This window comes from Lissotriton helveticus, chromosome 9 (genome assembly GCF_964261635.1).
Source record: "Lissotriton helveticus chromosome 9, aLisHel1.1, whole genome shotgun sequence".
Lineage (NCBI taxonomy): Eukaryota > Metazoa > Chordata > Amphibia > Caudata > Salamandridae > Lissotriton > Lissotriton helveticus.
Window position 1 is genome coordinate 1270460352 of NC_136070.1, and position 25829 is coordinate 1270486180.

At 47.7% G+C, this 25829-nt stretch overlaps 1 protein-coding gene across 2 annotated transcripts in view; it reads right to left on the reverse strand.

The window, feature by feature from the left end:
• Positions 1–25829, reverse strand: part of LOC144782458 (NUAK family SNF1-like kinase 1) — a 345063-nt gene that overhangs the window by 83934 nt on the left and 235300 nt on the right. For both annotated transcript variants that reach the window (XM_078661834.1, XM_078661835.1), the window contains exons 2-3: positions 12118–12238; positions 10477–10628 (exon numbers count right to left, since the gene is read on the reverse strand). In XM_078661834.1, coding sequence (XP_078517960.1) covers positions 10477–10628; positions 12118–12238 — 273 coding nt within the window. The remainder of the gene's footprint in view (positions 1–10476; positions 10629–12117; positions 12239–25829) is intronic.

Sequence of the window (25829 nt, forward strand, 5' to 3'; positions counted from 1 at the left end):
CAGTCTCTCAACACCACACACTTGTCACCACTCAACACAACACACTCACCACCACACTCACTCCCCAGGCTCACCCCCACAGACTCACCAGCACACACTCACCAGCACACAGAAAACAACACACACAACAACACACCCCCAGCCGTCAATGAATGCTTTCACCATGCACAAACACCAACAACCATCATCCATCTGTGCACGCTTTTACCAAGCACACACCCACCAGCCGTCAGTGCACCCTTCCACCAGGCACACACACCTCCAGCCGGCAGTGCACTTTTCCACCAAGCAATCGCAGTATGGTACACTTTACTTTTAAACATATTCATATAAAGCACAGCATGCCACCATTGGTAAAATTACAATTCAACCAACATACTTCCACTACACACCACATGCACACACTCCATAACACATGGCAAAAAGACATTGGCATTTACAATGCCATTAGCTCAAACTCAAATAAATCCGAGCCCGATTGCATTTCTAATGCTTGTATTTTTTGGGGTAATTAATAGGTCATTACAGGCAGAACGGAGATTACGTGTGGGGCGGTAGGGTCGGATGAGGGAGTTGAGGAACCCAGGACTAGGACAGTGGAGACATTTGAAAGTGAGGCAGGACACCTTGAAGGCGACCCTTTGGTTCATAGGGAGCCAGTGAAGGCTATGAAGCAAAGGTTTAGCGGATTGCCAACGAGGTAGTCCGTGGATCAGGCGAGCTGCCTGGTTTTGGACGACCTGGAGGCGATTTAGCAGATAAAGTGGGAGGCCGTGATAAATAGAGTTAGAGAAATCAAGACGTGAAAGTACCAGAGAAGTGACAGATTGGGTGAGTGCCGCAGGGGGGAGGAGGTGACGAACTTTGCGAATCCTCCGAAGCTGGAGCATGCATGATGAAATTACCGCTCCAACTTGGGCTTCGAGGGTAAGTTCGGCGTCAATAATTACGCCCAGACTTTTTATTGTTTTAGCTGGGGTGGGGGGGGAACCAAGCTCCGACAGCCAGAACTGAGGGCCCCAATGGATATGGCTGAGACCGGGAAGAAGAAGCTCAGTTTTTCCTGGGTTGAGTTTTAATTGGTTCTGGTCCATCCAGAGTTGTATGTGGGTCATTACAGCGTGGAACGTATTGATAGCCAGTGGGGAGTTGAGTGAAAAAACAAGCTGCAAATCATCAGCATAATTGAAGGTTGTGATGTCCCATTTGAGAAGGGATTGGATCAGTGGCCGGAGGTACAAATTAAATAGAAGCGGGGAGAGAGAGGAGCCCTGGGGGACTCCGCAGAGCGTGGGAGATTTTTTTGCCGTGAAAGGACCCAAGCGAACTGCCTGTGTTCTTCCCGTGAGGAAGGATCTAACCCAATCGAGGGCCAGGCCTCGGATGCCGGCCTGTTCGACACGGTGGAGAAGAATGTTATGATCCACCGTGTCGAACGCGGCGGACAGATCCAAAAGGACGAGGGCTTGGGGGTTCCCGATATCAGCGTTATCCCTGAGTATATCGAGAACTGCTAAAATGACCGCCTCGGTCGAGTGGGCGGGTCGGAAGCCCGCCTGGTTAGGCTCGAGGTACTGGGAGGATTCGACGAAGTTTGATAAACTGCGGGTGACATGAGCCTCCAGGATTTTAGAGAAGTAGGGAAGGAGGGAGATGGGACGGTAGTTTGATGGCTCAATAGGGTCTGCATCAGGCTTCTTAAGGAGGGGCACCAAGATGGCCTCCTTGAAAGAGGTGGGGACACTGCCACTGGTGAGTGAGCTATTGAGCAGGTGTAGAATGTTATCTGGTAGATTGAGGCAGATACTGCGCAGGACAGAGGGAGGGCAGCAGTCATTAGGGGAGCCTGATTTCACACGGGTGGCAAGTTCCACTAAAGAAGTCGTGTCAATAACAGGAAAAGTAGTGAAAGTCGACGTATTATCAAGGGAGGGATCAGGAGGGGGAAGCTGGACGGGGGAAGGGATGGAATTTTTAATTTTGATGACTTTTTCCAGGAAAAAGGAGTTCAAAGTATCACAAGTGGCCTGGGTAGGAGTCTGAGCTGGGAGTGATCTATCATCAGTGGTTAGCTCGTTTAAAACTCTAAACACTTCCTTGGATTTATTAGTGGCTAACGCGATCCTGCTGGAGAAGTGTTCCATTTTTGCTGACCTAATAGCGGATTTGTAATTATTACGGGTGGTCAGGTAGACCTGTCTGGCTGAGTCAGAGTAGTCGTGCCTCCAAGTACGTTCTGATTGACGTGTTTTTAGTTTCAAAGTCTTGAGATCGTCGGAGAACCACCTGTGGGCGTACCGGTGCCTAGTACGAGGGAAGGAAACCAGGGGGGCAAACTGGTCGCTGGCCGACTCCAGCCAGGAATCGATTTCTTGTTCCAGGTGATCGATATTGCTGGACGGAAGAGGGTCGGGGCAGGATTCGGCAAGGGCAGAAAGAAAGCCCTGGGCATCGTAGGTATTCCATTTCCGTGATTGTCCCCCGGCCATTAGAGGAGTGGAAGTTTGGCCGCTAACTGTAATGGTAGTATCCACCAAGTAGTGGTCAGACCAGGTGCAAGGGAGGGTGATTGGTGAAGACAGGGCCAGATTACAGGACCAAATCTGGTCTAAAATATGGCCCTTATTGTGGGTGGGGTGAGAGACATGCTGGGTGAGGTTCAGATTCTCAAGAGTCTCAAATAGCTCGGTGGCGTGAGGGCCGGCATTGGGGTTGTTAAACCAATAATTTAAGTCGCCGAAAATGGCGAAGTCAGAGTGTACTGTTAATAACGCGGAGAGTTGTTCACTCAGGATGGAAGAGAAGTGGGGCATGGAGTGAGGAGGCCGATATAGTAGGAGAAAGGTAAGGGCACCAGTGTTAGTTTGTACACTGAAGAGTAAATTCTCGACCCCCGGTAAGAGAAGGGGGTTAGAGGAAACAGAGGTAAGGCGTTTTGATACAATGGCTGCCACCCCTCCCCCGTGCCGATCGTCAGGGCGGTCGGTATGGAGAATGTAGTAGTCAGGGGGGAGGGCGGCCAGAATATCGGGGAGAGACTCGGATGTCAACCAGGTCTCCGTAAGCAGAAGCAGATCGGGGTTGGAATTTGAAAGGAGGACAAAGATGTCCTCTGAGTGTTTTAATAACGAGCGAGTGTTTAAATAAAGTACCCTGATCGAAGTAGAGCTTTTGCTAGGCGTGCTTGGTGGTAGAGATCTGTCTGAGCGAGATTGTATGTGGCGCGAGATGCCAAGGGCGGTGGTGCGGCGGATGGCGGCGGGGGAAGCAGAAAAAGCGGGATATTGAAGATCCCTGAGGGCATGGGCTGAGTAGGTAATAGGCAGAACGGAGTGCCATGTCCCATGGCCCGGTCTGGCGCGGACGGGCGCAGACGGGCTTGCCTTAGGCGCGCCATCGGCGCGCAAACGGCGCTCCCGCTGCGCTCGTCCGCTGCGCTTCCGGTGTGTGCACATATTTATGTTAGGTGGAAGAGTTCTGTGGGCGTGGCCTAAAAAGGGGCATGGCCTGTCTCGTGGCCGGGAATGGTGGTTCTGTGGGGCAGCGCGTCAGCGCTACAATCCGCTGAGCACGTTAGCAAGTTTGACCAATGCTTCACACAGAGTAAGAGGTAAGAACACAACACAAATTAAAGTGACACTCAAAGTTTTAAAAACAGGTGTGTGCAGAATGCGGCTCCCGGCTTTCCGCCTCAGGAGAGAAATTGTCTAGCAACCACGCTCGTGATCAGCGGGTGCTTTTAGGCGCGGCGGGTAGGCGTGGCCTAAAAAGGGGCGTGGCCTGTCTCGTGGCCGGGAATGGCGGTTCTGTGGGGCAGCGCGTCAGCGCTACAATCCGCTGAGCGCGTTAGCAAGTTTGACCAATGCTTCACACAGAGTAAGAGGTAAGAACACAACACAAATTAAAGTGACACTCAAAGTTTTAAAAACAGGTGTGTGCAGAATGCGGCTCCCGGCTTTCCGCCTCAGGAGAGAAATTGTCTAGCAACCACACTCGTGATCAGCGGGTGCTTTTAAGCGCGGCGGGTGGGCGTGGCCTAAAAAGGGGCGTGGCCTGTCTCGTGGCCGGGAATGGCGGTTCTGTGGGGCAGCGCGTCAGCGCTACAATCCGCTGAGCGCGTTAGCAAGTTTGACCAATGCTTCACACAGAGTAAGAGGTAAGAACACAACACAAATTAAAGTGACACTCAAAGTTTTAAAAACAGGTGTGTGCAGAATGCGGCTCCCGGCTTTCCGCCTCAGGAGAGAAATTGTCTAGCATCATCTAACAGGTGATTGATGGAACTGCTGCAGAGAGGTCCGAGTTTGGTCTAGTGAAAGTTTTGCCTCCTCATAAAGTAGCGCCAGAGGTTAAAATTCTTGCTGCCAGGCACTTGTACCATGCAAATCACAAAGTGCATACAATGAAAATAGTTCAGTGGGTTACCGATTCTGTCAGAGATGCCTTTTGTTACTTGCAGTTTATAAGTTTTAAATTCTAATATGGCACAGTGACCAATAAACTGTCAGTAAAGAGCTGCATGCAAACTGCAAGGTACAGATTAGAGTGGTATGATTTTTTCCTCCAAACTTTCAATATCCTAATGTTGCAAAAAGGGTTCACTTGGTTAGAAATCAATTCTTTTTAGTAAAGCCGACCCCCAGCCATGGTGTTACGTTTTAAATTCTGAGGGGCAGATTTACAAGTCCCCTGCAACTCCAGAACGTCACTTTTCGTGACGTACGGGTGGCACAGGGGGCTCCTCCATATTTACAAGGACAGGAAATGCCACCCCGCGTGACTTTTCCTCTCCTTGTAAATACGGCCCCTTCACACTCAGCAGTTTGCGTTGAAGGGGCGTTCCATGGGTGTTGCTGTGGGTGTTTCCACGCACCACCCATGGAACAAGACTCATCTCCAGATTTACGAGAAATTGTAAATCTGGAGATGCGTCTGAATCCTACGCCACCCTAGAGGTGGCGTAGCGAGGCGCAACGAGGAGAAATGTTTTCATTTCTCCTAGTTTTTTCCTCTTTCAAAGCGTGCTGCACTCTACAGCACGCATTGAAAGAGGAAAAAGCTTTTAGTGATTGTTTTTGTGCAGGAAGGGGCCACCCTCCTGCACAAAAACAATCTCCCCACGACGCAGGCATCCTTGCACCATGGTGCAAGGGTGCCTGCGCCGGCGCTTGGCAGCTGTTTGTGCTCCAGCGCAGGGGAGAGCACAGGAATGCGACATATTGTTGTAAGTATGTCGAATTCCTGTACTCTGAAAGTGCCGCAGCGTGGCACAGCGAAAGGGCTTGCGCTGCTACGCTGCGGCACTTTCTTGTAGATCTGCCCCTGAATTTGTGCTTCTCCAGACCAAGCACTCTTAAACTATACTGTCTACCAGTATGGATGACAGGCGACTCCTACACCTTGTAGTCAGTCCTCTGTCCGATGTAACATTTTCTATACTCTGATTAACACACTTATGCTTGATTATCTCTGTGTAATAATGTGAATGTGATGTAAAGTGCTGTGACACCCTTACACTGGTATGAGTGGCGCTATAAAACAGAGAGAGAGAGAGAGAGAGAGAGAGAGAGAGAGAGAGAGAGAGTGGATGGGGGCTTGAGGGGCACTGGTGGAGAGTGGTGGTGAGGGAATCCGTGGAGAAGGGGGTCATTGGGAGGGGCACCAACAAACATTGTTGCACCGGGCGCCAACAGTGCTAAAGCCGTCAGGGAGGATGTCCCGTGCATGATGTCTCTATGGCGACTGTGTCAACAATAAACACAGGCATACTGGGGCTTGTATTTATACACGGACACCCTGGCGATGCGTGTGGCGGATGCAGAGCAAGAAGGAACTAGGAACACAAGTCTATTTCAAGAGGGGGACAGTTCACTTACAAGGGCACATTGCACAACGCCATATATGTTGTAAGGTTCGGTGCTCGATGAGGAAACCTTGCACATTAAAATATGGGCCCTGAGCAGCTTGATTCATTATTAATGGACCTTTCAGGGCCTCATTTATGAAAAGTGACACATCGATGCGAGAAAACAACAAAGCGTCACTTTTCAATGCGCCCTCCTTGCGACACGAATGATGCGTCATATTTACAATATGATGCATCGTGTCACAAGGAATTACAGATATATCAGTATTTCTGATGTACCTGTAGGTGCAAAAGTGACGCATTGCTGGAGTGTGTCACGAAAGTGGCGCAACTCCAGCAATGGGTCATTACACATGGGTAAGCCCCAAGTTAAATGTGCCTGCATAGGTCTTACGCCTGCCATGAGGCATGCGTAAGATATTGACGCATTTGCATCCTAGAAGTGGCGCAGTGAAATGCTATAGATTTCACTGTGTCACTTCTACGACCCTTTCTTGTATCGGACTGCCCCCCTGCATACATTATCCCTGGCAGAGGTATAATGTGGTGCAGGGGTTTACAAAATGATGCATACCTAGATGTGTCACGTTGTAATTTTGGTGCAAAAAGGTGCATTTTTATGCCGCTGGTGCGTCACAAAAAGTGACGCACTTGCGGTTCACAAGTGACGCAAGGGGCTTGTAAATCTGTCCCAAAATATTTAGTGGCGCTTCGGGGGCAATTTTATTAAGCTGCCTAATGCAGTGTAATCATCGTGCTGCCTGCAAGGGTTACTTTTTTGGGTTTGGCAGGTGTCACAAAGCTGTGTGCTGCAAAAGTCTTCCTCACTTCAGTAAGCAGTAAGCATTCACCGTGTTACGGTCAAAAAGAGGTTTAGCAGCTTGGCATCAGACTGTTCTGGGACATCCAATATTTGAAGTGCAAATGCTTTTTCATTATTCACGTGCCCTTGATTGAATGGGGAGATGGGACGACGGTCCTAATGGGCACCCCATTTTAAGGTTGGAAAACCGAGTGGTATTAAATAGTACATTAGTAAGCCCATTGTTTATTGTGCATGGAGTGGCAGAAGGGTGGTACAAAGGCCTATAGAAAAGAGACAGGTTATTGTTATTCATAGTCAGCAAGACACAGAAACCTGCAAGACATGGGAAGACTTCTATATGAAGGAAGCGGGCGCAGAGCCAGGAGATTTATAGAGATTGAGAACAGTCCATGTATAATAATCATATCAGAGAGCCCCTGCTCTAAATTAACTTTATAAACACAACCCAAAGCCAGTGGGCTGCTTGAAAGGATTAATATTCACTTCCAGGCACCTGGATTCTGGACAGGAAGGGCTTCTACCACCCAAGCACAAAGAGCACAGAAATATTCATAACATCTTTGTTTTATTAAATCCACCTCTTTAACCTAGAAGTTAGAACACATGTTTCAAAGGTATTGATTACAAACAAAATAAACAGCCCGTCCATCGATAACATTCCTTCTGCGGTGAACTGTACAAACCTGAGGCTTGGGGCAGATTTAGAAAGCTACATGGAATTAGGGCCAAGAGGCGCTCTTTGAAGTGCATCTGATGGAAGCATGGGCTTTGACCAACCTCTGAACACCTGCTTTTCATAGCAGCATAATGTGAGAGTGGGCAACATGTGAAAGTAAAGTGTGTTTCCCAGAATGTGTTCAGTTCAGTAAAGTATGTTAAAACTTCGATAACATGAAACCCTAAAAGGTGCTCGGTGTCACAGTTCAGCCTGGCGCAACAAATAGTTCCAGAGAAAGATGTCCCATGTTCCACCAGTCAAGCATGTGCAGCAATCTAATAACTACAATTATCTTTGTGTTTATTACAGGGATGCGCAGAGTCTCTACGTCGAAATTGGGAAACTTCACCCTTCGCAAAGTTTCACGACTTCACTCAACTTCAATGAGACAAAGATTACGGGGCAGATTCACAGAACTAAACTGAGACAAAATCCTAAACTTACTACTTTTGGTATTCACAGAAGACATTTAGTAGTAGTAAAGTTAGGATTTTGTCTTAAGACCAAAACTTAAGACAAACTTAAGTTTAATTTAAGACAAAATCCTAATTTAAGACAAAGTCCTAATTTAAAACAAAATTCTAACTTAAAACAAAATCCTAACTTAAAACAAAATCCTAACTTAAAACAAAATCCTAACTTAAGACAAAATTCTAATTTAAGACAAAATCCTAATTTAAGACAAAATCCTAACTCGTAGTGAGATCTCCGCAATGAGAACTGTAGTGCAGAGCCTTCGCGATGACTGCGGAACCTCCACCACAGCTGCAGAGATTTCATCACAACTACAGAGCCTCTGCCACAAATGTGAAGCCTCCGCCATGACTATGGAGCCTCCGCCACAGATGTGAAGCCTCTGCCATGACTGCTGAGCCTCCACCACAGCTGCAGAGGCTTCGCCACGACTACCGAGCCTCCACCATGACTGCTGAGCCTCCACTACACCTACAGAGCCTCTGCCACAAATGTAAAGCCTCTACCATGACTGCGGAGCCTCTGCCACGAATATGAAGCCTCTGCCACGAATGCGGAGCCTCTGCTATGAGTATGGAGCCTCCGCCACGACTGCAGAGCCTCCACCCTGAGTGCGGATCCCCCGCCACGAATGTGGAGTCTCTGCTATGAGTATGGAGCCTCTGCCACGACTGCATAGCCTCCACCCTGAGTGCGGAGCCTCCGCCACGACTGCAGAGGCTCTTTGTGAACCAATTCCCTTGGATTTTTGTTGTGCAAAACTTGCTTCAGGGGAAGGGAGGACTGTGCTAAGGTCTCGGAGGAAGTGAGGAGTCGATGGAAGGTGAACCGAAAAGCTCACAAATGATGGTGCTTGAATGAACAAGGAGCGCTTTACCACAAGAGCCCTATACTGGACATTGTACGCAGACTAAGTACCTTTGAAAACTGAAACCAAAACCTCCTCGGATGGAACTGAGAGAACAGCTAGATTTCTAATGGCGGATCCTTGGCTCCTTCTTCTATGAGCATCTTATGACCTCAAGGTCCGTCTGCCACAGGAATGCCAGGGTCATGTGTCAGAAGGCCCGCCCTCTGTAGGTGGGTCCTTCCAAAGCATGTCATCCGTGGTACCCTATATTGGCGACGAGGATGGAGTCCTGGCTGTGAGGCAAACGAGAACCAGGCTAGAAAAAGGATGAATAACCCCAATACGCAGAGAGAAATCCCTTTGCCTGTCAGGGCCATCGATTGGTTTGTATTTCAGAAAGGACAAGCTGCTTCGGGGGTTTGCTTATGAAATACAAAAGTAAAATGTTGGCCAGCCTCCAGGACATGGTGGCCGCATTACAGTTTTGATGAAAGTGTTGCAGCTTTGTCAACGGAAGCACTTTCACCGAAGCAAATTTTGCTAGGCTGGTGGGGGTTTCTGGACTTGGCGGGTGGTCTTACCCTGGTGGGAGATGTTGGGGACTTCCTGGGAATGTGAAAGCTGGTGGCGTGCCTGACGAATGCACAATGCTCCCTGCATGCCATCTTCAGCATAGTAATGCTGTCAAAGTGCAGAACTGAAATATAAACCTACAGTGTATTTGCTTTGTATGCACTATAGGGCAGATTTACAAGCCCACTGGGCCACCAGTACGTCACTTTTCGTGACATCCTGGTGCGCAGGGGGCTCCTCCATATTTACAAGGAGAGGAAAAGCCACCCTGCATGACTTTTCCTCTCCTTGTAAATACGGCCCCTTCACACGCAGCACTTTGCGTTGAAGGGGCGTTCCATGGGGGTTGCTGTGGGTGTTCCCACGCAACACCCATGAAACGAGACACATTTCTAGATTTACGAGTAATCGTAAATCTGGAGATGCGTGTGAATGCTACGCCACCCTGGAGGTGGCGTGGCGAGGCGCAATGAGGAGAAATGTTTTCATTTCTCCTCTTTCAATGTGTGCTGCATTCTACAGCACGCATTGAAGATGGAAAATAAAATGCCTGTAGTGATTGTTTTTGTGCAGGAAGGTGCCCCTTCCTGCACAAAAACAATCTCCCTACGACGCAGGCGTCCTTGCACCATGGTGCAAGGGTGCCTGCGCCAGCGCATGGCTGCAGTTTGTGCGCCAGCGCAGGGGGAAGCACAGAGATGCAAAATATTCTTGTAAATATGTTGCATCCCTTTGCTTCGGAAGTGCCGTAGCGTGGCGCAGCCAATGGGCTTGTGGTGCCACACTGCAGCACTTACTCATAGATCTGCTCCAATGTTTATAAGTAAACCAGTGTGTTTATTTAAAATTTTAAGATGCAGTCTGCATCATTTACCCTCACCGTGGTTTCTGTGCTTGGCATTGAGGGCGCCATCTTGGAGAAGGTAATCAAGTGTGCCTGCTGTTCTCACCCTGTGTTGGCCCCACCTTTCTGAGACTAATGTGGTGTATTGCAACACCCTAATAACAACACAAACTAATTGATTACAAAGGTAGAAGTAACCGAAAGACCGACCATTATGATAGCTTTTCTGAAAATTGATGATCTATAATCAATATTTTTTCAAAAAACTACACAACCCCAGCCCAAACCAACAGTTGGGTTTCCCTAGTCTGTTCCATCTTCTTACCTTGTGGCAGTAGTGCACTGCGGAGACGATCTGTCGGAAGAAGCCCCGCGCCTCGTTCTCCGAGATCAGATGCCGGTTGTTGACGTAGTCGTAGAGCTCTCCGTTGCTGGCGTACTCCATGACGATTATGATTTTGTCTTTGCTCTCGAACACTGTGGAGGAGCAGAGAAGAAGGTGTGAGTGACCAGAGCGAAGGATGGTCAAGGCTGAGATACAACAAGCACCAGTACTGAAGATGCCATTTCTTTGAGGACCTTCACCATGGGTGATGACGAGACATCTTGAGATGCCACCTGGTGCAGAGACACATGCAACCTCTTCAGCAAGAGCACTCCATGGTGGAGCTTCAGGACTCCGCTGTTCACGATGGTCTGCTGCGTACAGAGCAAAGACCACCACCATGGTACATGGAATATGGGAAGGGTAAGGACAGCTTTCCAAGTGTTAACATAATCAAGATTGGTTTCACAACAAAGAGCACAAAGGACAGCAACAGGAAACAATATCGAGAACAAAATATCGACAAAAAACGTAATGAAGTCTAGATTTTCAATACCTAACTCCAGATATATGGACATACCCGGTACATATAACTTTAAGGTACAAAGGGCCATATGTATCACGCCCAAATGCGTTCGCGAACGCATTTTCGCAAAATGCTATGTATCACAGAAATCTGCATGCAAAATAAGGAATCGCAAAATTTGCGATTCTTTATTTTGCGATTGCATTTAAGGAATCGCAAATTTTGAGATTCCTTAAATGCAATGTAAGAAGCCAAAAAAAATTGCTAAATGGCATTAAGGGATCGCAAATTACCACCAACTTCTAGTTGGTGGTAAGTTGCGAATTCCTTAAAAATGCAAATTTTTGCATTTTTCAAAGTGGCATATGATGCACATACATGCCCTTAGGGCATGTATGTGCGCCACATGTGCACCCATGCATATTTCAGGGGTGCAACAGGGTGTCCTTTGGACCCCCCTGCACCCTTGAAATTATTCTCAATTTGCGATTAGCAAATTGCGAATCACAAATTGAGAATAACTTCTCATTCATTCCTATGGGCCTCCTGGCCCATAGAAATGAATGGAAAAGTATTCCTTAATTGCGGTTCGCAAATTGCTAATCACAAAGAAGGAATTTTAAGAAATCGCAAAAAAATGCGATTTTGCACATACATACCTATTTGCGATTCTCAAATAGCGACTTCTTAAAAATCGCTATTTGAGAATCGCAAAACTGGATGATGATACATATGGCCCAAAGATGCTTAGCTAGGAATAATAAATCTAAACTTCCCTATATGCACTTTCCTTTCAATGTTTTGTCTCTCAATATTCTGTCCTCCATATTCTTGTACTAGAAGCTCTGGGAATAGATACTTAGTAGTACAATCCCCACAAGCACTTTCTTATTATTTGATTAATACATTTGTAAATTCCACCATCATGTCTGACTATCAGTATTAGTATTAGGCATCCCAGTTGTGGGGGCAAAATTCTGCCATTCCTGTTCTTATGAATACACATTTGCACATTGCCCTCGCCTTAGGAAGGTGAGATTTCTTGTTATCGACAGCTCGTCATGTTTGTGAGTTTGATGTCTAGCAGTATTTGAACCTTCCTTCATCATCCTTACCTTCATAGACCTGGACAATATGTTCATGCTTGAGCAGCGCTGTTATTTCAATCTCACGCTGAAGGTGCACTTTATCCAGCTCGTCTGTGATCTTGTTTTTGCCGATGGATTTGACGGCCACCTGTGAGAGAAGGTGCAACAATGAGGATCCAAAACACACATAATTCATATGAGAAACATGCAACTCCTACGGAGAAGCTACAACACCACACATAATTCATATGGCAACCAACCAACTCTGAAGGAGAAGATACAACACCACACATAATTCATATGGCAATCACCCAACTCCTATGGAGAAGAAACAACACCACGCATAATTCATATGGAAAAGACCCAGCTCCTAAGAAGAAGATACAACACCACACATAATTCATATGGCAATCACCCAAATCCTATGGAGAAGATACAACACCACACATAATTCATATGGCAAACAACCAACTCTGAAGGAGAAGATACAGCACCACGCATAATTCATATGGCAAAGACCCAGCTCCTAAGAAGAAGATACAACACCAGACATAATTCATATGGCAATCACCCAACTCCTATGGAGAAGAAACAACACCACACATAATTCATAAGGCAAACAACCAACTCTGAAGGAGAAGATACAACACCACATATAATTCAGATGGCAAGCACCCAACTCCTATGGAGAAGAAACAACACCACACATAATTCATAAGACAAACAACCAACTCTGAATGAGAAGATAAAACACCACACATAATTCAGATGACAAAGACCCAACTCCTATGGAGAAGAAACAACAGCCCACATAATTCATAAGGCAAACAACCAACTCTGAAGGAGAAGATACAACACCACACATAATTCAGATGGCAAAGACCCAACTCCTAAGGAGAAGAAACAACACCCCACATAATTCATTTAGCAAACAACCAACCCCTAAGGAGAAGATACAACGCCACACATATTTCATATGGCAAGCACTCAAAGAAGATACAGCTGCACACATAATTCATATGGCAACTAATCAACTCTGAAGGAGAAGATACAACACCACGCATAATTCATATGGCAAAGACCCAGCTCCTAAGAAGAAGATACATCACCACACATAAATCATATGGCAATCACCCAACTCCTATGGAGAAGAAACAACACCACACATAATTCATAAGGCAAACAACCAACTCTGAATGAGAAGATACAACACCACACATAATTCATATGGCAATCACCCAACTCCTAAGGAGAAGATACAACACCACACATAATTCATACTGCAACCAACCAACTCCTATGGAGAAGAAACAACACCACACATAGGGGCACATTATGATGGCGGACGGACCTGAGTCCGTCCACCACCAGAGAGTAGGAGGGAACCTCCGCATGGCCTGCGGAGGTCCCTCCAGTGCAATTAGGATGTGACCGCCACCCTGGCGGTCACATCCTCTATTTTTAGCATTGCGGCGGGTGCGGCTTCAAGCTGCACCCGCAGCAATGTTAAAAATGCACGCATTGCATTTGTATGTAGGAAGTGGCAGGCACCGCGCGGTGCACCCCCCACCCCCCTTCACCTAGGGGGCCCGCAACGGGCCCCCGCAGTGAAGTTACACATGCTTTTCCACGGCGGAAAAGCCGCCGCGGAAAAGCATGTTTCAGAGCCCATCCTAATCTGGCTGACGGTGTCTGAGAGACACCGTCACCATATTAGTGCTTTTCCGCCGTGGTTGTGAGCCAACCGCGGCGGAAAAGCTGCGGACGGAAACCGGGACCCACCAGCCATCCTAATGTGGCGGTGGGTCTTTGGTGGGTCCGCAGAGGATTTTCCGCATCCCCTGGGCCGGCGGTGCCTTCCGCCGGCCCGGAGGATGCGGAAAATCCTCCATCCTAATGAGGCCCATAATTCATATGGCAAATAACCAACTCTGAAGGAGAACATACAACACCACACATAATTCATATGGCAAGCACCCAACTCCTATGGAGAAGAAACAACACCACACATAATTCATATGGCAAAGACCCAACTCCTGCGGAGAAAAAACAACACCCCACATAATTCATAAGGCAAACAACCAACTCTGAAGGAGAAGATACAACACCACACATAATTCAGATGACAAAGACCCAACTCCTCAGGAGAAGATACAACACCACACATAATTCATATTGCAACCAACCAACTCCTATGGAGAAGAAACAACACCACACATAATTCATATGACAAACAATCAACTCCTGCAGAGAAGAAACAACACCCCACATAGTTCATTTAGCAAACAACCAACCCCTAAGGAGAAGATACAGCACCACACATATTTCATATGGCAATCACTCAGCGAAGATACAGCTGCACACATAATTCATAAGGCAACCAACCAACACCGAAGGAGAAGATACAACACCACGCATAATTCATATGGCAAAGACCCAGTTCCTAAGAAGAAGATACAACACCACACATAATTCATATGGCAAGCACCCAACTCCTATGGAGAAGAAACAACACCACACATAATTCATATGGCAAACAACCAACTCTGAAGGAGAACATACAACACCACACATAATTCATATGGCAAGCACCCAACTCCTATGGAGAAGAAACAACACCACACATAATTCATATGGCAAAGACCCAACTCCTGCAGAGAAAAAACAACACCCCACATAATTCATAAGGCAAACAACCAACTCTGAAAGAGAAGATACAACATCACACATAATTCATATGGCAAACAACCAACTCCTGCGGAGAAGAAACAACACCCCACATAGTTCATTTAGCAAACAACCAACCCCTAAGGAGAAGATACCGCACCACACATATTTCATATGGCAAGCACTCAGAGAAGATACAGCTGCACACATAATTCATATGGCAACCAACCAACTCCGAAAGAGAAGATACAACACCACGCATAATTCATATGGCAAATACCCAGTTCCTAAGAAGAAGATACAACACCACACATAATTCATATTGCAACCAACCAAATCCTATGGAGAAGAAACAACACCACACATAATTCATAAGGCAAACAACCAACTCTGAATGAGAAGATACAACACCACACATAATTCAGATGGCAAAGACCCAACTCCTAAGGAGAAGATACAACACCACACATAATTCGTGTTGCAACCAACCAAATCCTATGGAGAAGAAACAACACCACACATAATTCATATGGCAAACAACCAGGTCCTGTGGAGAAGAAACAACACCCCACATAATTCATTTAGCAAACAACCAACCCCTAAGGAGAAGATACAACACCACACATATTTCATATGGCAAGCACTCAGAGAAGATACAGCTGCACACCTAATTCATATGACAAACAACCTACTCAGAAGTAGAAGATACAACACCACACATAATTCATATGGCAAACCCCAACTCCTAAGAAGACACACCACCACACATAATTCAAATGGTAAACAACCAACTCCTATAGAGAAGATACAACACCACAGATAATTCAAGTGGCAAACACCCAACTCCTAGGGAGAAGACACAACACCACACATAATTCATATGGCAAACACCCAACTCCTAAGAAGATACAACACCACATATAATTCAAATGGCAAACAACCAACTACTATGGAGACGATACAACACCACAAATAATTTGAGTGGCAAACACCCAACTCCTAGGGAGAATATACAACCCCACAAATAATTCATATGACAAACAACCAACTCCTAAGGAGAAGATACAACACCACACATAATTCAAATGGCAAACAACCAACTCCTAATAAGAAGATACAACACCACACGTAATTCATATGGCAACACCCAACTCCTACGGTGAAGATACAACAACATCTGTCTCTAGGGTGAAGAGTTAAGAGGTCTCAGGTCCCGACCCACAAGCACAAAATCACCCTCACAAATTGTTTGAAACTAATTGACAGAGTTAATTGTCATACTCTGTGCTATATACACGTATTATACTTCCACTTTTACCATATCTTGGAAAGGGGCACATCAGGATAGCATTGTTAGCAGAATATGTCCCATTCAATGCCCATTCTTATGCGATGTTGCAGATGTGCACATATGCTTTCTTCAATGCATCTGCATAAATATAGCAACTCCTTTTCACATCTGTTTACTCAACCTACGCATCTTCTCAGTTGCCTAACAATTCCCTAATTTTAACAAAGTAACATTTGGTAGACAAGTTATGGTTAGGTGCTAAGACTTAATATATGTTTAAATAAATTGCATACATTCACTGAAAAAAACAGAAGTCAAGTGTTGTAATAGCACAGGCTAAAGTTTTTTTAAAAAACAGTGAGATACGCCAGGAATAGTTAAGTCAACTACCTGCACCCCTTCGTGCACAGTTTAGGACGTCACATATCACATCACTCAGGATTGCATTAAACAAAGCTCTGTGTTACACTGTTAAGGAGCCTGAAGGAGCCACTCTATTATGCAAAACAGTGCATTACGACAAGCTCTCGGAAAGGTATACTGATGTGCAAGGAATACGTTTAGGACTAATGCAAGGACTTTCAGAACTCTGGCAAATTAGGTTTTTGATCTTGGAGGGATCCCTGTACTTTTTTCCCAAGCACTGGCAAAGCCAATAGGGCTGACTTTCATGTAATAAACAGCATTTGTGCATGCAAAACATGCAAACAGCAATTTGATTGCCTGTGCTCAACTGCTTTGCCACATTAAAACCAAACCTAAAGGCTTTGTCCATGATTGTTTCATTTTTTTCTTGCTCATAGGAGCAGAGTACACAAGAGTTTTTAAATTCGGATCCGTGGCAAGCTAACCTCATCCTGCTTGAAATGAATGGTGTGTGGGCTTTGGCTGCACCCGCTTTGAAGGCCCAGCATTGCGTGTGCAGCGCACACCTGTTTCATTTTACTTTTAATCATTGTGCGTTTCCCAGTTTTTTCACCATGTGGGTTTTATTTCTTTCTTCCTCCTTTATTCAACAATGTACAGCCCCTGTATTTTATCTCAAAGGCCTCAAAGCAGCATGGTAGATCTGTAGTCAGATTACTGAATACCACCAGGGAGATAAAACAAGTCCAAGAAAAATGGAATTAAACTGGAAGTGAAAAGGAAGGACAGATTACAGCCCCACCGCTGGCATCCTTTCTTATCACGACAGGTCAGTTTGTAGCAGCAAGCTGTGGGTGGGACTGCAGGCTCTGAAGTGTGCAGATTTAAAGGTGAAGTCTGAGCTGTAGGGTGAGACTGCATGCAATGAAGTGTGCAGATTCAAAAGTGCTGTCTGAGCTGTTGGCTGTGAAGTGTGCAGATTCAAAGGTGCTGTCTGAGCTGTGCGGTGGGACTGCAGGCTGTGAAGTGTGCAGATTCAAAAGTGCTGTCTGAGCTGTGGGATGTGAAGTGTGCAGATTCAAAGGTGCTGTCTGAGCTGTAGGGTGTGAAGTGTGGAGATTCAAAGGTGCTCTCTGAGCTGTGGAGTGTGAAGTGTGCAGATTCAGAGGTGCTGTCTGAGCTGTAGGATGTGAAGTGTGCAGATTCAGAGGTGCTGTCTGAGCTGTGGGTGTGAAGTGTGCAGATTCAAAGGTGCTGTCTGAGCTGTGGGGTGTGAAGTGTGCAGATTCAAAGGTGCAGTCTGAGCTGCGGGGTGTGAAGTGTGCAGATTTGAAGGCTCTGCCTAAGCTTTGGGTGGGACTGCAGGCTGTGAAGTGTGCAGATTCAAAGGTGCAGTCTGAGCTGCGGGGTGTGAAGTGTGCAGATTCAAAGGTGCTGTCTGAGCTGTGGGTGTGAAGTGTGCAGATTCAAAGGTGCTGTCTGAGCTGTGGGTGTGAAGTGTGCAGATTCAAAGGCGCTGTCTGAGATGTAGGGTGTGAAATGTGCAGATTAAAAGGTGCTGTCTGAGCTATGGGGTGTGAAGTGTGCAGATTTAAAGGTGCTGTCTGAGCTGTGGGGTGTGAAATGTGCAGATTCAAGGGTGCTGTCTGAGCTGTGGGGTGTGAAGTGTGCAGATTTAAAGGTGTTGTCTGAGCTGTGGGGTGTGAAGTGTGCAGATTCAAAGGTGCTGTCTGATCTGTGGGGTGTGAAGTGTGCAGATTCAAAGGTGCTGTATGAGCTGTGGGGTGTGAAGTGTGCAGATTTAAAGGTGGTGTCTGAGTTGTGGGGTGGGACTGCAGGCTATGAAGTGTACAGATTTAAAGGTGGTGTCTGAGCTGTGGGGTGGGACTGCAGGCTGTGAAGTGTGCAGATTCAAAGGTGCTGTCTGAGCTGTGGGTGTGAAGTGTGCAGATTCAAAGGCGCTGTCTGAGCTGTAGGGTGTGAAATGTGCAGATTCAAAGGTGCTGTCTGAGCTATGGTGTGTGAAGTGTGCAGATTTAAAGGTGCTGTCTGAGCTGTGGGGTGTGAAATGTGCAGATTCAAGGGTGCTGTCTGAGCTGTGGGCTGTGAAGTGTGCAGATTCAGAGGTGCTGTCTGAGCTGTGGGGTGGGAGGTGTGCAGATTCAAAAGTGCTGTCTGAGCTGTGGGGTGTGAAGTGTGCAGATTTAAAGGTGTTGTCTGAGCTGTGGGGTGTGAAGTGTGCAGATTCAAAGGTGCTGTCTGAGCTGTGGGGTGTGAAGTGTGCAGATTCAAAGGTGCTGTCTGAGCTATGGGGTGTGAAGTGTGCAGATTTAAAGGTGCTGTCTGAGCTGTGGGGTGTGAAATGTGCAGATTCAAGGGTGCTGTCTGAGCTGTGGGGTGTGAAGTGTGCAGATTTAAAGGTGTTGTCTGAGCTGTGGGGTGTGAAGTGTGCAGATTCAAAGGTGCTGTCTGAGCTGTGGGGTGTGAAGTGTGCAGATTCAAAGGTGCTGTATGAGCTGTGGGGTGTGAAGTGTGCAGATTTAAAGGTGGTGTCTGAGTTGTGGGGTGGGACTGCAGGCTGTGAAGTGTGCAGATTTAAAGGTGGTGTCTGAGCTGTGGGGTGGGACTGCAGGCTATGAAGTGTACAGATTTAAAGGTGGTGTCTGAGCTGTGGGGTGGGACTGCAGGCTGTGAAGTGTGCAGATTCAAAGGTGCTGTCTGAGCTGTGGGTGTGAAGTGTGCAGATTCAAAGGCGCTGTCTGAGCTGTAGGGTGTGAAATGTGCAGATTCAAAGGTGCTGTCTGAGCTATGGGGTGTGAAGTGTGCAGATTTAAAGGTGCTGTCTGAGCTGTGGGGTGTGAAATGTGCAGATTCAAGGGTGCTGTCTGAGCTGTGGGCTGTGAAGTGTGCAGATTCAGAGGTGCTGTCTGAGCTGTGGGGTGGGAGGTGTGCAGATTCAAAAGTGCTGTCTGAGCTGTGGGGTGTGAAGTGTGCAGATTTAAAGGTGGTGTCTGAGTTGTGGGGTGGGACTGCAGGCTGTGAAGTGTGCAGATTTAAAGGTGGTGTCTGAGCTGTGGGGTGGGACTGCAGGCTGTGAAGTGTGCAGATTTAAAGGTGGTGTCTGAGCTGTGGGGTGGGACTGCAGGCTGTGAAGTGTGCAGATTCAAAGGTGGTGTCTGAGCTGTGGGGTGGGACTGCAGGCTGTGAAGTGTGCAGATTTAAAGGTGGTGTCTGAGCTGTGGGGTGGGACTGCAGGCTGTGAAGTGTGCAGATTCAAAGGTGCTGTATGAGCTGTGGGGTGTGAAGTGTGCAGATTTAAAGGTGGTGTCTGAGTTGTGGGGTGGGACTGCAGGCTGTGAAGTGTGCAGATTTAAAGGTGGTGTCTGAGCTGTGGGGTGGGACTGCAGGCTGTGAAGTGTACAGATTTAAAGGTGGTGTCTGAGCTGTGGGGTGGGACTGCAGGCTGTGAAGTGTGCAGATTCAAAGGTGCTGTCTGAGCTGTGGGTGTGAAGTGTGCAGATTCAAAGGTGCTGTCTGAGCTGTGGGGTGTGAAGTGTGCAGATTCAAAGGTGCAGTCTGAGCTGCGGGGTGTGAAGTGTGCAGATTTGAAGGCTCTGCCTAAGCTTTGGGTGGGACTGCAGGCTGTGAAGTGTGCAGATTCAAAGGTGCTGTCTGAGCTGTGGGTGTGAAGTGTGCAGATTCAAAGGCGCTGTCTGAGATGTAGGGTGTGAAATGTGCAGATTAAAAGGTGCTGTCTGAGCTATGGGGTGTGAAGTGTGCAGATTTAAAGGTGCTGTCTGAGCTGTGGGGTGTGAAATGTGCAGATTCAAGGGTGCTGTCTGAGCTGTGGGGTGTGAAGTGTGCAGATTTAAAGGTGTTGTCTGAGCTGTGGGGTGTGAAGTGTGCAGATTCAAAGGTGCTGTCTGAGCTGTGGGGTGTGAAGTGTGCAGATTCAAAGGTGCTGTCTGAGCTGTGGGGTGTGAAGTGTGCAGATTTAAAGGTGTTGTCTGAGCTGTGGGGTGTGAAGTGTGGAGATTCAAAGGTGCTGTCTGAGCTGTGGGGTGTGAAGTGTGCAGATTCAAAGGTGCTGTATGAGCTGTGGGGTGTGAAGTGTGCAGATTTAAAGGTGGTGTCTGAGTTGTGGGGTGGGACTGCAGGCTGTGAAGTGTGCAGATTTAAAGGTGGTGTCTGAGCTGTGGGGTGGGACTGCAGGCTATGAAGTGTACAGATTTAAAGGTGGTGTCTGAGCTGTGGGGTGGGACTGCAGGCTGTGAAGTGTGCAGATTCAAAGGTGCTGTCTGAGCTGTGGGTGTGAAGTGTGCAGATTCAAAGGCGCTGTCTGAGCTGTAGGGTGTGAAATGTGCAGATTCAAAGGTGCTGTCTGAGCTATGGGGTGTGAAGTGTGCAGATTTAAAGGTGCTGTCTGAGCTGTGGGGTGGGAGGTGTGCAGATTCAAAAGTGCTGTCTGAGCTGTGGGGTGTGAAGTGTGCAGATATAAAGGTGGTGTCTGAGTTGTGGGGTGGGACTGCAGGCTGTGAAGTGTGCAGATTTAAAGGTGGTGTCTGAGCTGTGGGGTGGGACTGCAGGCTGTGAAGTGTGCAGATTTAAAGGTGCTGTCTGAGCTGTGGGGTGTGAAATGTGCAGATTCAAGGGTGCTGTCTGAGCTGTGGGGTGTGAAGTGTGCAGATTTAAAGGTGCTGTCTGAGCTGTGGGGTGGGAGGTGTGCAGATTCAAAAGTGCTGTCTGAGCTGTGGGGTGTGAAGTGTGCAGATTTAAAGGTGGTGTCTGAGTTGTGGGGTGGGACTGCAGGCTGTGAAGTGTGCAGATTTAAAGGTGGTGTCTGAGCTGTGGGGTGGGACTGCAGGCTGTGAAGTGTGCAGATTTAAAGGTGGTGTCTGAGCTGTGGGGTGGGACTGCAGGCTGTGAAGTGTGCAGATTCAAAGGTGCTGTATGAGCTGTGGGGTGTGAAGTGTGCAGATTTAAAGGTGGTGTCTGAGTTGTGGGGTGGGACTGCAGGCTGTGAAGTGTGCAGATTTAAAGGTGGTGTCTGAGCTGTGGGGTGGGACTGCAGGCTGTGAAGTGTGCAGATTCAAAGGCGCTGTCTGAGCTGTAGGGTGTGAAATGTGCAGATTCAAAGGTGCTGTCTGAGCTATGGGGTGTGAAGTGTGCAGATTTAAAGGTGCTGTCTGAGCTGTGGGGTGTGAAATGTGCAGATTCAAGGGTGCTGTCTGAGCTGTGGGGTGTGAAGTGTGCAGATTCAAAGGCGCTGTCTGAGCTGTAGGGTGTGAAATGTGCAGATTCAAAGGTGCTGTCTGAGCTGTGGGGTGTGAAATGTGCAGATTCAAGGGTGCTGTCTGAGCTGTGGGGTGTGAAGTGTGCAGATTCAAAGGTGCTGTCTGAGCTGTGGGTGTGAAGTGTGCAGATTCAAAGGCGCTGTCTGAGCTGTAGGTTGTGAAATGTGCAGATTCAAAGGTGCTGTCTGAGCTATGGGGTGTGAAGTGTGCAGATTTAAAGGTGCTGTCTGAGCTATGGGGTGTGAAGTGTGCAGATTTAAAGGTGCTGTCTGAGCTGTGGGGTGTGAAATGTGCAGATTCAAGGGTGCTGTCTGAGCTGTGGGGTGTGAAGTGTGCAGATTCAAAGGTGCTGTCTGAGCTGTGGGTGTGAAGTGTGCAGATTCAAAGGCGCTGTCTGAGCTGTAGGGTGTGAAATGTGCAGATTCAAAGGTGCTGTCTGAGCTATGGGGTGTGAAGTGTGCAGATTTAAAGGTGCTGTCTGAGCTGTGGGGTGGGAGGTGTGCAGATTCAAAGGTGCTGTCTGAGCTGTGGGGTGTGAAATGTGCAGATTCAAGGGTGCTGTCTGAGCTGTGGGGTGTGAAATGTGCAGATTCAAGGGTGCTGTCTGAGCTGTGGGGTGTGAAGTGTGCAGATTTAAAGGTGCTGTCTGAGCTGTGGGGTGGGAGGTGTGCAGATTCAAAGGTGCTGTCTGAGCTGTGGGGTGTGAAGTGTGCAGATTTAAAGGTGGTGTCTGAGTTGTGGGGTGGGACTGCAGGCTGTGAAGTGTGCAGATTTAAAGGTGGTGTCTGAGCTGTGGGGTGGGACTGCAGGCTGTGAAGTGTGCAGATTTAAAGGTGGTGTCTGAGCTGTGGGGTGGGACTGCAGGCTGTGAAGTGTGCAGATTCAAAGGTGCTGTATGAGCTGTGGGGTGTGAAGTGTGCAGATTTAAAGGTGGTGTCTGAGCTGTGGGGTGGGACTGCAGGCTGTGAAGTGTGCAGATTTAAAGGTGGTGTCTGAGCTGTGGGGTGGGACTGCAGGCTGTGAAGTGTGCATATTCAAAGGTGCTGTCTGAGCTGTGCAGTGTGAAGTGTGCAGATTCAAGGGTGCTGTCTGAGCTGTGGGATGTGAAGTGTGCAGATTCAAAGGTGCTGTCTGAGCTGTGGGGTGTGACTGCGGCAGTGAAGTGTGCAGATTTAAAGGTGCTGTCTGAGCTGTGGGGTGGGACTGCAGGCTGTGAAAGGTGCAGATTCAAAGGTGCTGTCTGAGCTGTTGGCTGTGAAGTGTGCAGATTCAAAGGTGCTGTCTGAGCTGAGATGTGTGAAGTGTGCAGATTCAAAGGTGCTGTCTGAGCTGTAGGGTGTGAAGTGTGCAGATTCAGAGATGTTCTCTGAGCTGTGGGATGTGAAGTGTGCCGATTCAAAGTTGCTCTCTGAGCTGTGATGTGTGAAGTGTGCAGATTTAAAGGTGCTGTCTGAGCTGTGGGGTGTGAAGTGTGCAGATTTAAAGGTGCTGTCTGAGCTGCAGGCTGTTAAGTGTGCAGATTCAAAGGTGCTGTCTGAGCTGCAGGCTGTTAAGTGTGCAGATTCAAAGGTGCTGTCTGAGCTGTGGGGTGTGAAGTGTGCAGATTCAAAGGTGCTCTCTGAGCTGTGGAGTGTGAAGTGTGCAGGATCAGAGGTGCTGTCTGAGCTGTGGGATGTGAAGTGTGCAGATTCAGAGGTGCTGTCTGAGCTGTGGGTGGGACTGCAGGCTGAGAATTGTGCAGACTCAAAGGTGCTGTCTGAGCTGTGGGTGTGAAGTGTGCAGATTCAAAGGTGCTGTCTGAGCTGTGAGGTGTGAAGTGTGCAGATTCAAAGGTGCAGTCTGAGCTGCGGGGTGTGAAGTGTGCAGATTTGAAGGCTCTGCCTGAGCTTTGGGTGGGACTGCAGGCTGTGAAGTGTGCAGATTTAAAGGTGCTGTCTGAGTTGCAGGCTGTTAAGTGTGCAGATTCAAAAGTGCTGTCTGAGCTGTGGAGTGTGAAGTGTGCAGATTCAAAGGTGCTGTCTGAGCTGTGGAAAGTGAAGTGTGCAGATTCAAGGGTGCTGTCTGAGCTGTGGGATGTGAAGTGTGCAGATTTAAAGGTGCTGTCTGAGCTGTGGGGTGTGAAGTGTGCAGATTTAAAGGTGCTGTCTGAGTTGCAGGCTCTTAAGTGTGCAGATTCAAAAGTGCTGTCTGAGCTGTGGCGTGCGAAGTGTGCAGATTCAAAGGTGCTGTCGGAGCTGGGCGGTGGTAATAGAAACTTTGGCAAAGGTTCTTTGGTAACTTCAGGATAGCACAAACCCCTCAACACATGAGCAGTTGGGCTGCATTATAATTTTAATATTACATGTTTGGAGACTATTATTGCACTAAAATCAGTTGTTTCAAAACCCATATTTCACGGTTGTGACGTCATAGCTGGGACTTGCACTGATAATGTGCTTAAATTGCATGTTCATGGGGATTGTAGATTTCGTGCAATGATGCTCCATCCTACTTCCATCTAACAGTTTTGAGCCATATTTCTTGGGAGATTTGGCAGACGGGATACTCCATCACAGACCTGGCGGGACGTCCACAGTATTGAACAAGTGCATACGTCGATCCTCCCTGACACCTAGTTCCCGTGCCACCTTATGCACCTCCTCTGGAGCTTCGACCCTTCTTAACACTCCTAGGTAGACACCCTGAAAGTCAATAGCCTCTTAAAGACAAATCAACTCACATCTCCTAAATTCTGGAGGTAGTCAATGCATGGATGGGGGATGTAGCCTCACAGTGATAATGCCATGAGGCTGATCCCCCCTCTTGGCTCTTAAGGCATACATCACTCCTGCTCTTAAGACTGCGTGCTTGGTCCTCCAGTTCTTCAGTCACCTTCATGATTTCAGTCAAAAACATTGTGTGTTCCTGGGCCCTGGTATCAACATATCATGCACATGAATGGCTTTATCAAATGCAGTGATAGAATGGGGAACAGGCCTCCTCAATGTCTACTCGTTGCAGGTTCCTGTAGGGGGTATTCTAGCTGGTTCCACTCGCGATAAGGTGTCTGCCCTTCAAACTGACCTGCTCGACTGCCAGCTCGTTCAACTACAGAGTGTTCAGGGTTTGTCTGCCCAGCTTGTTACTAGCCAACAGATGCATTTGTCCCTGTCCTACATTAACTTACCTGGCTCACTGCTTGTCTCACCATTAAAGGTAAAAACCTCTGCCTACCGTACAAGTTCCTGTTTACGAAAACACCAGTCCACCCTGACTCCATCCAATGAGAATCACCGAAGTGTATGGAAGAAAGCAGCCAGACTCGAAAAAGCCATGCAAGGCCATACAAATGAAAACAATGTGCTATGCAGATGCTGGTAACACAAAATAACACAACTACCCATTCTGTCCGGTTCCCTCTGATCTGCGGGTCACACACTCTATTCACACCAGGCACGCAACACCCATTGGACTCAGAGGGTTTCAGCCCGTCGACCCATCGTGTGTGTCAGCCCGGGATGAGACAGCTACCCGGGCACACACACAGCCGCACCGGAGCACTTCACAGGTCTTTAAAAGACCATTTACATGTCAAAGAGGCTTCGTTGTTGTTTCACCCCTTCTAAGAGCCCCTGCAGCTCCACTCAGCCTATTGCTCAAAGTTTCAGCCCCCCTCCGAATTTTTTTCTTAGCGCCCCCCCCTCACCCCCCGAAATTTGGCTCTAGTTGCACCTCTGACTCACACTCCCTCCAAACACAGAAAAAGAGAAGGCACACAGTACTCTTTATAAGCCCTCAAACTCTGGAAGGGCCTCCACCCTAATGTGTCACCTTTAAATGAGCCTGCAGGACAAATGTCTAGGTAAAGGAGGCAATGAGTCTGGCTAATTGAGCTCCAAGGACCAGGGATTTGCAAGAAAACATACATGCAGAGACTGGTGCTGGTGAATGCAGAGGTGTTAGACCTGTCAGCCCTGGGGTGGTCTTTCCCTATCTTTTTCGCCCTTGCCTCATTTTTCCCACCTTCTTTTTCGTTGGCCCTTAGGTCTCTGGGCACCTTTCCATGGCCAATCCATGTTAAGGTGCAGGTGCTCTCTATCCCAAACATGGCTGCCACTGACCCCTGCTACTGCAGTGTGGTC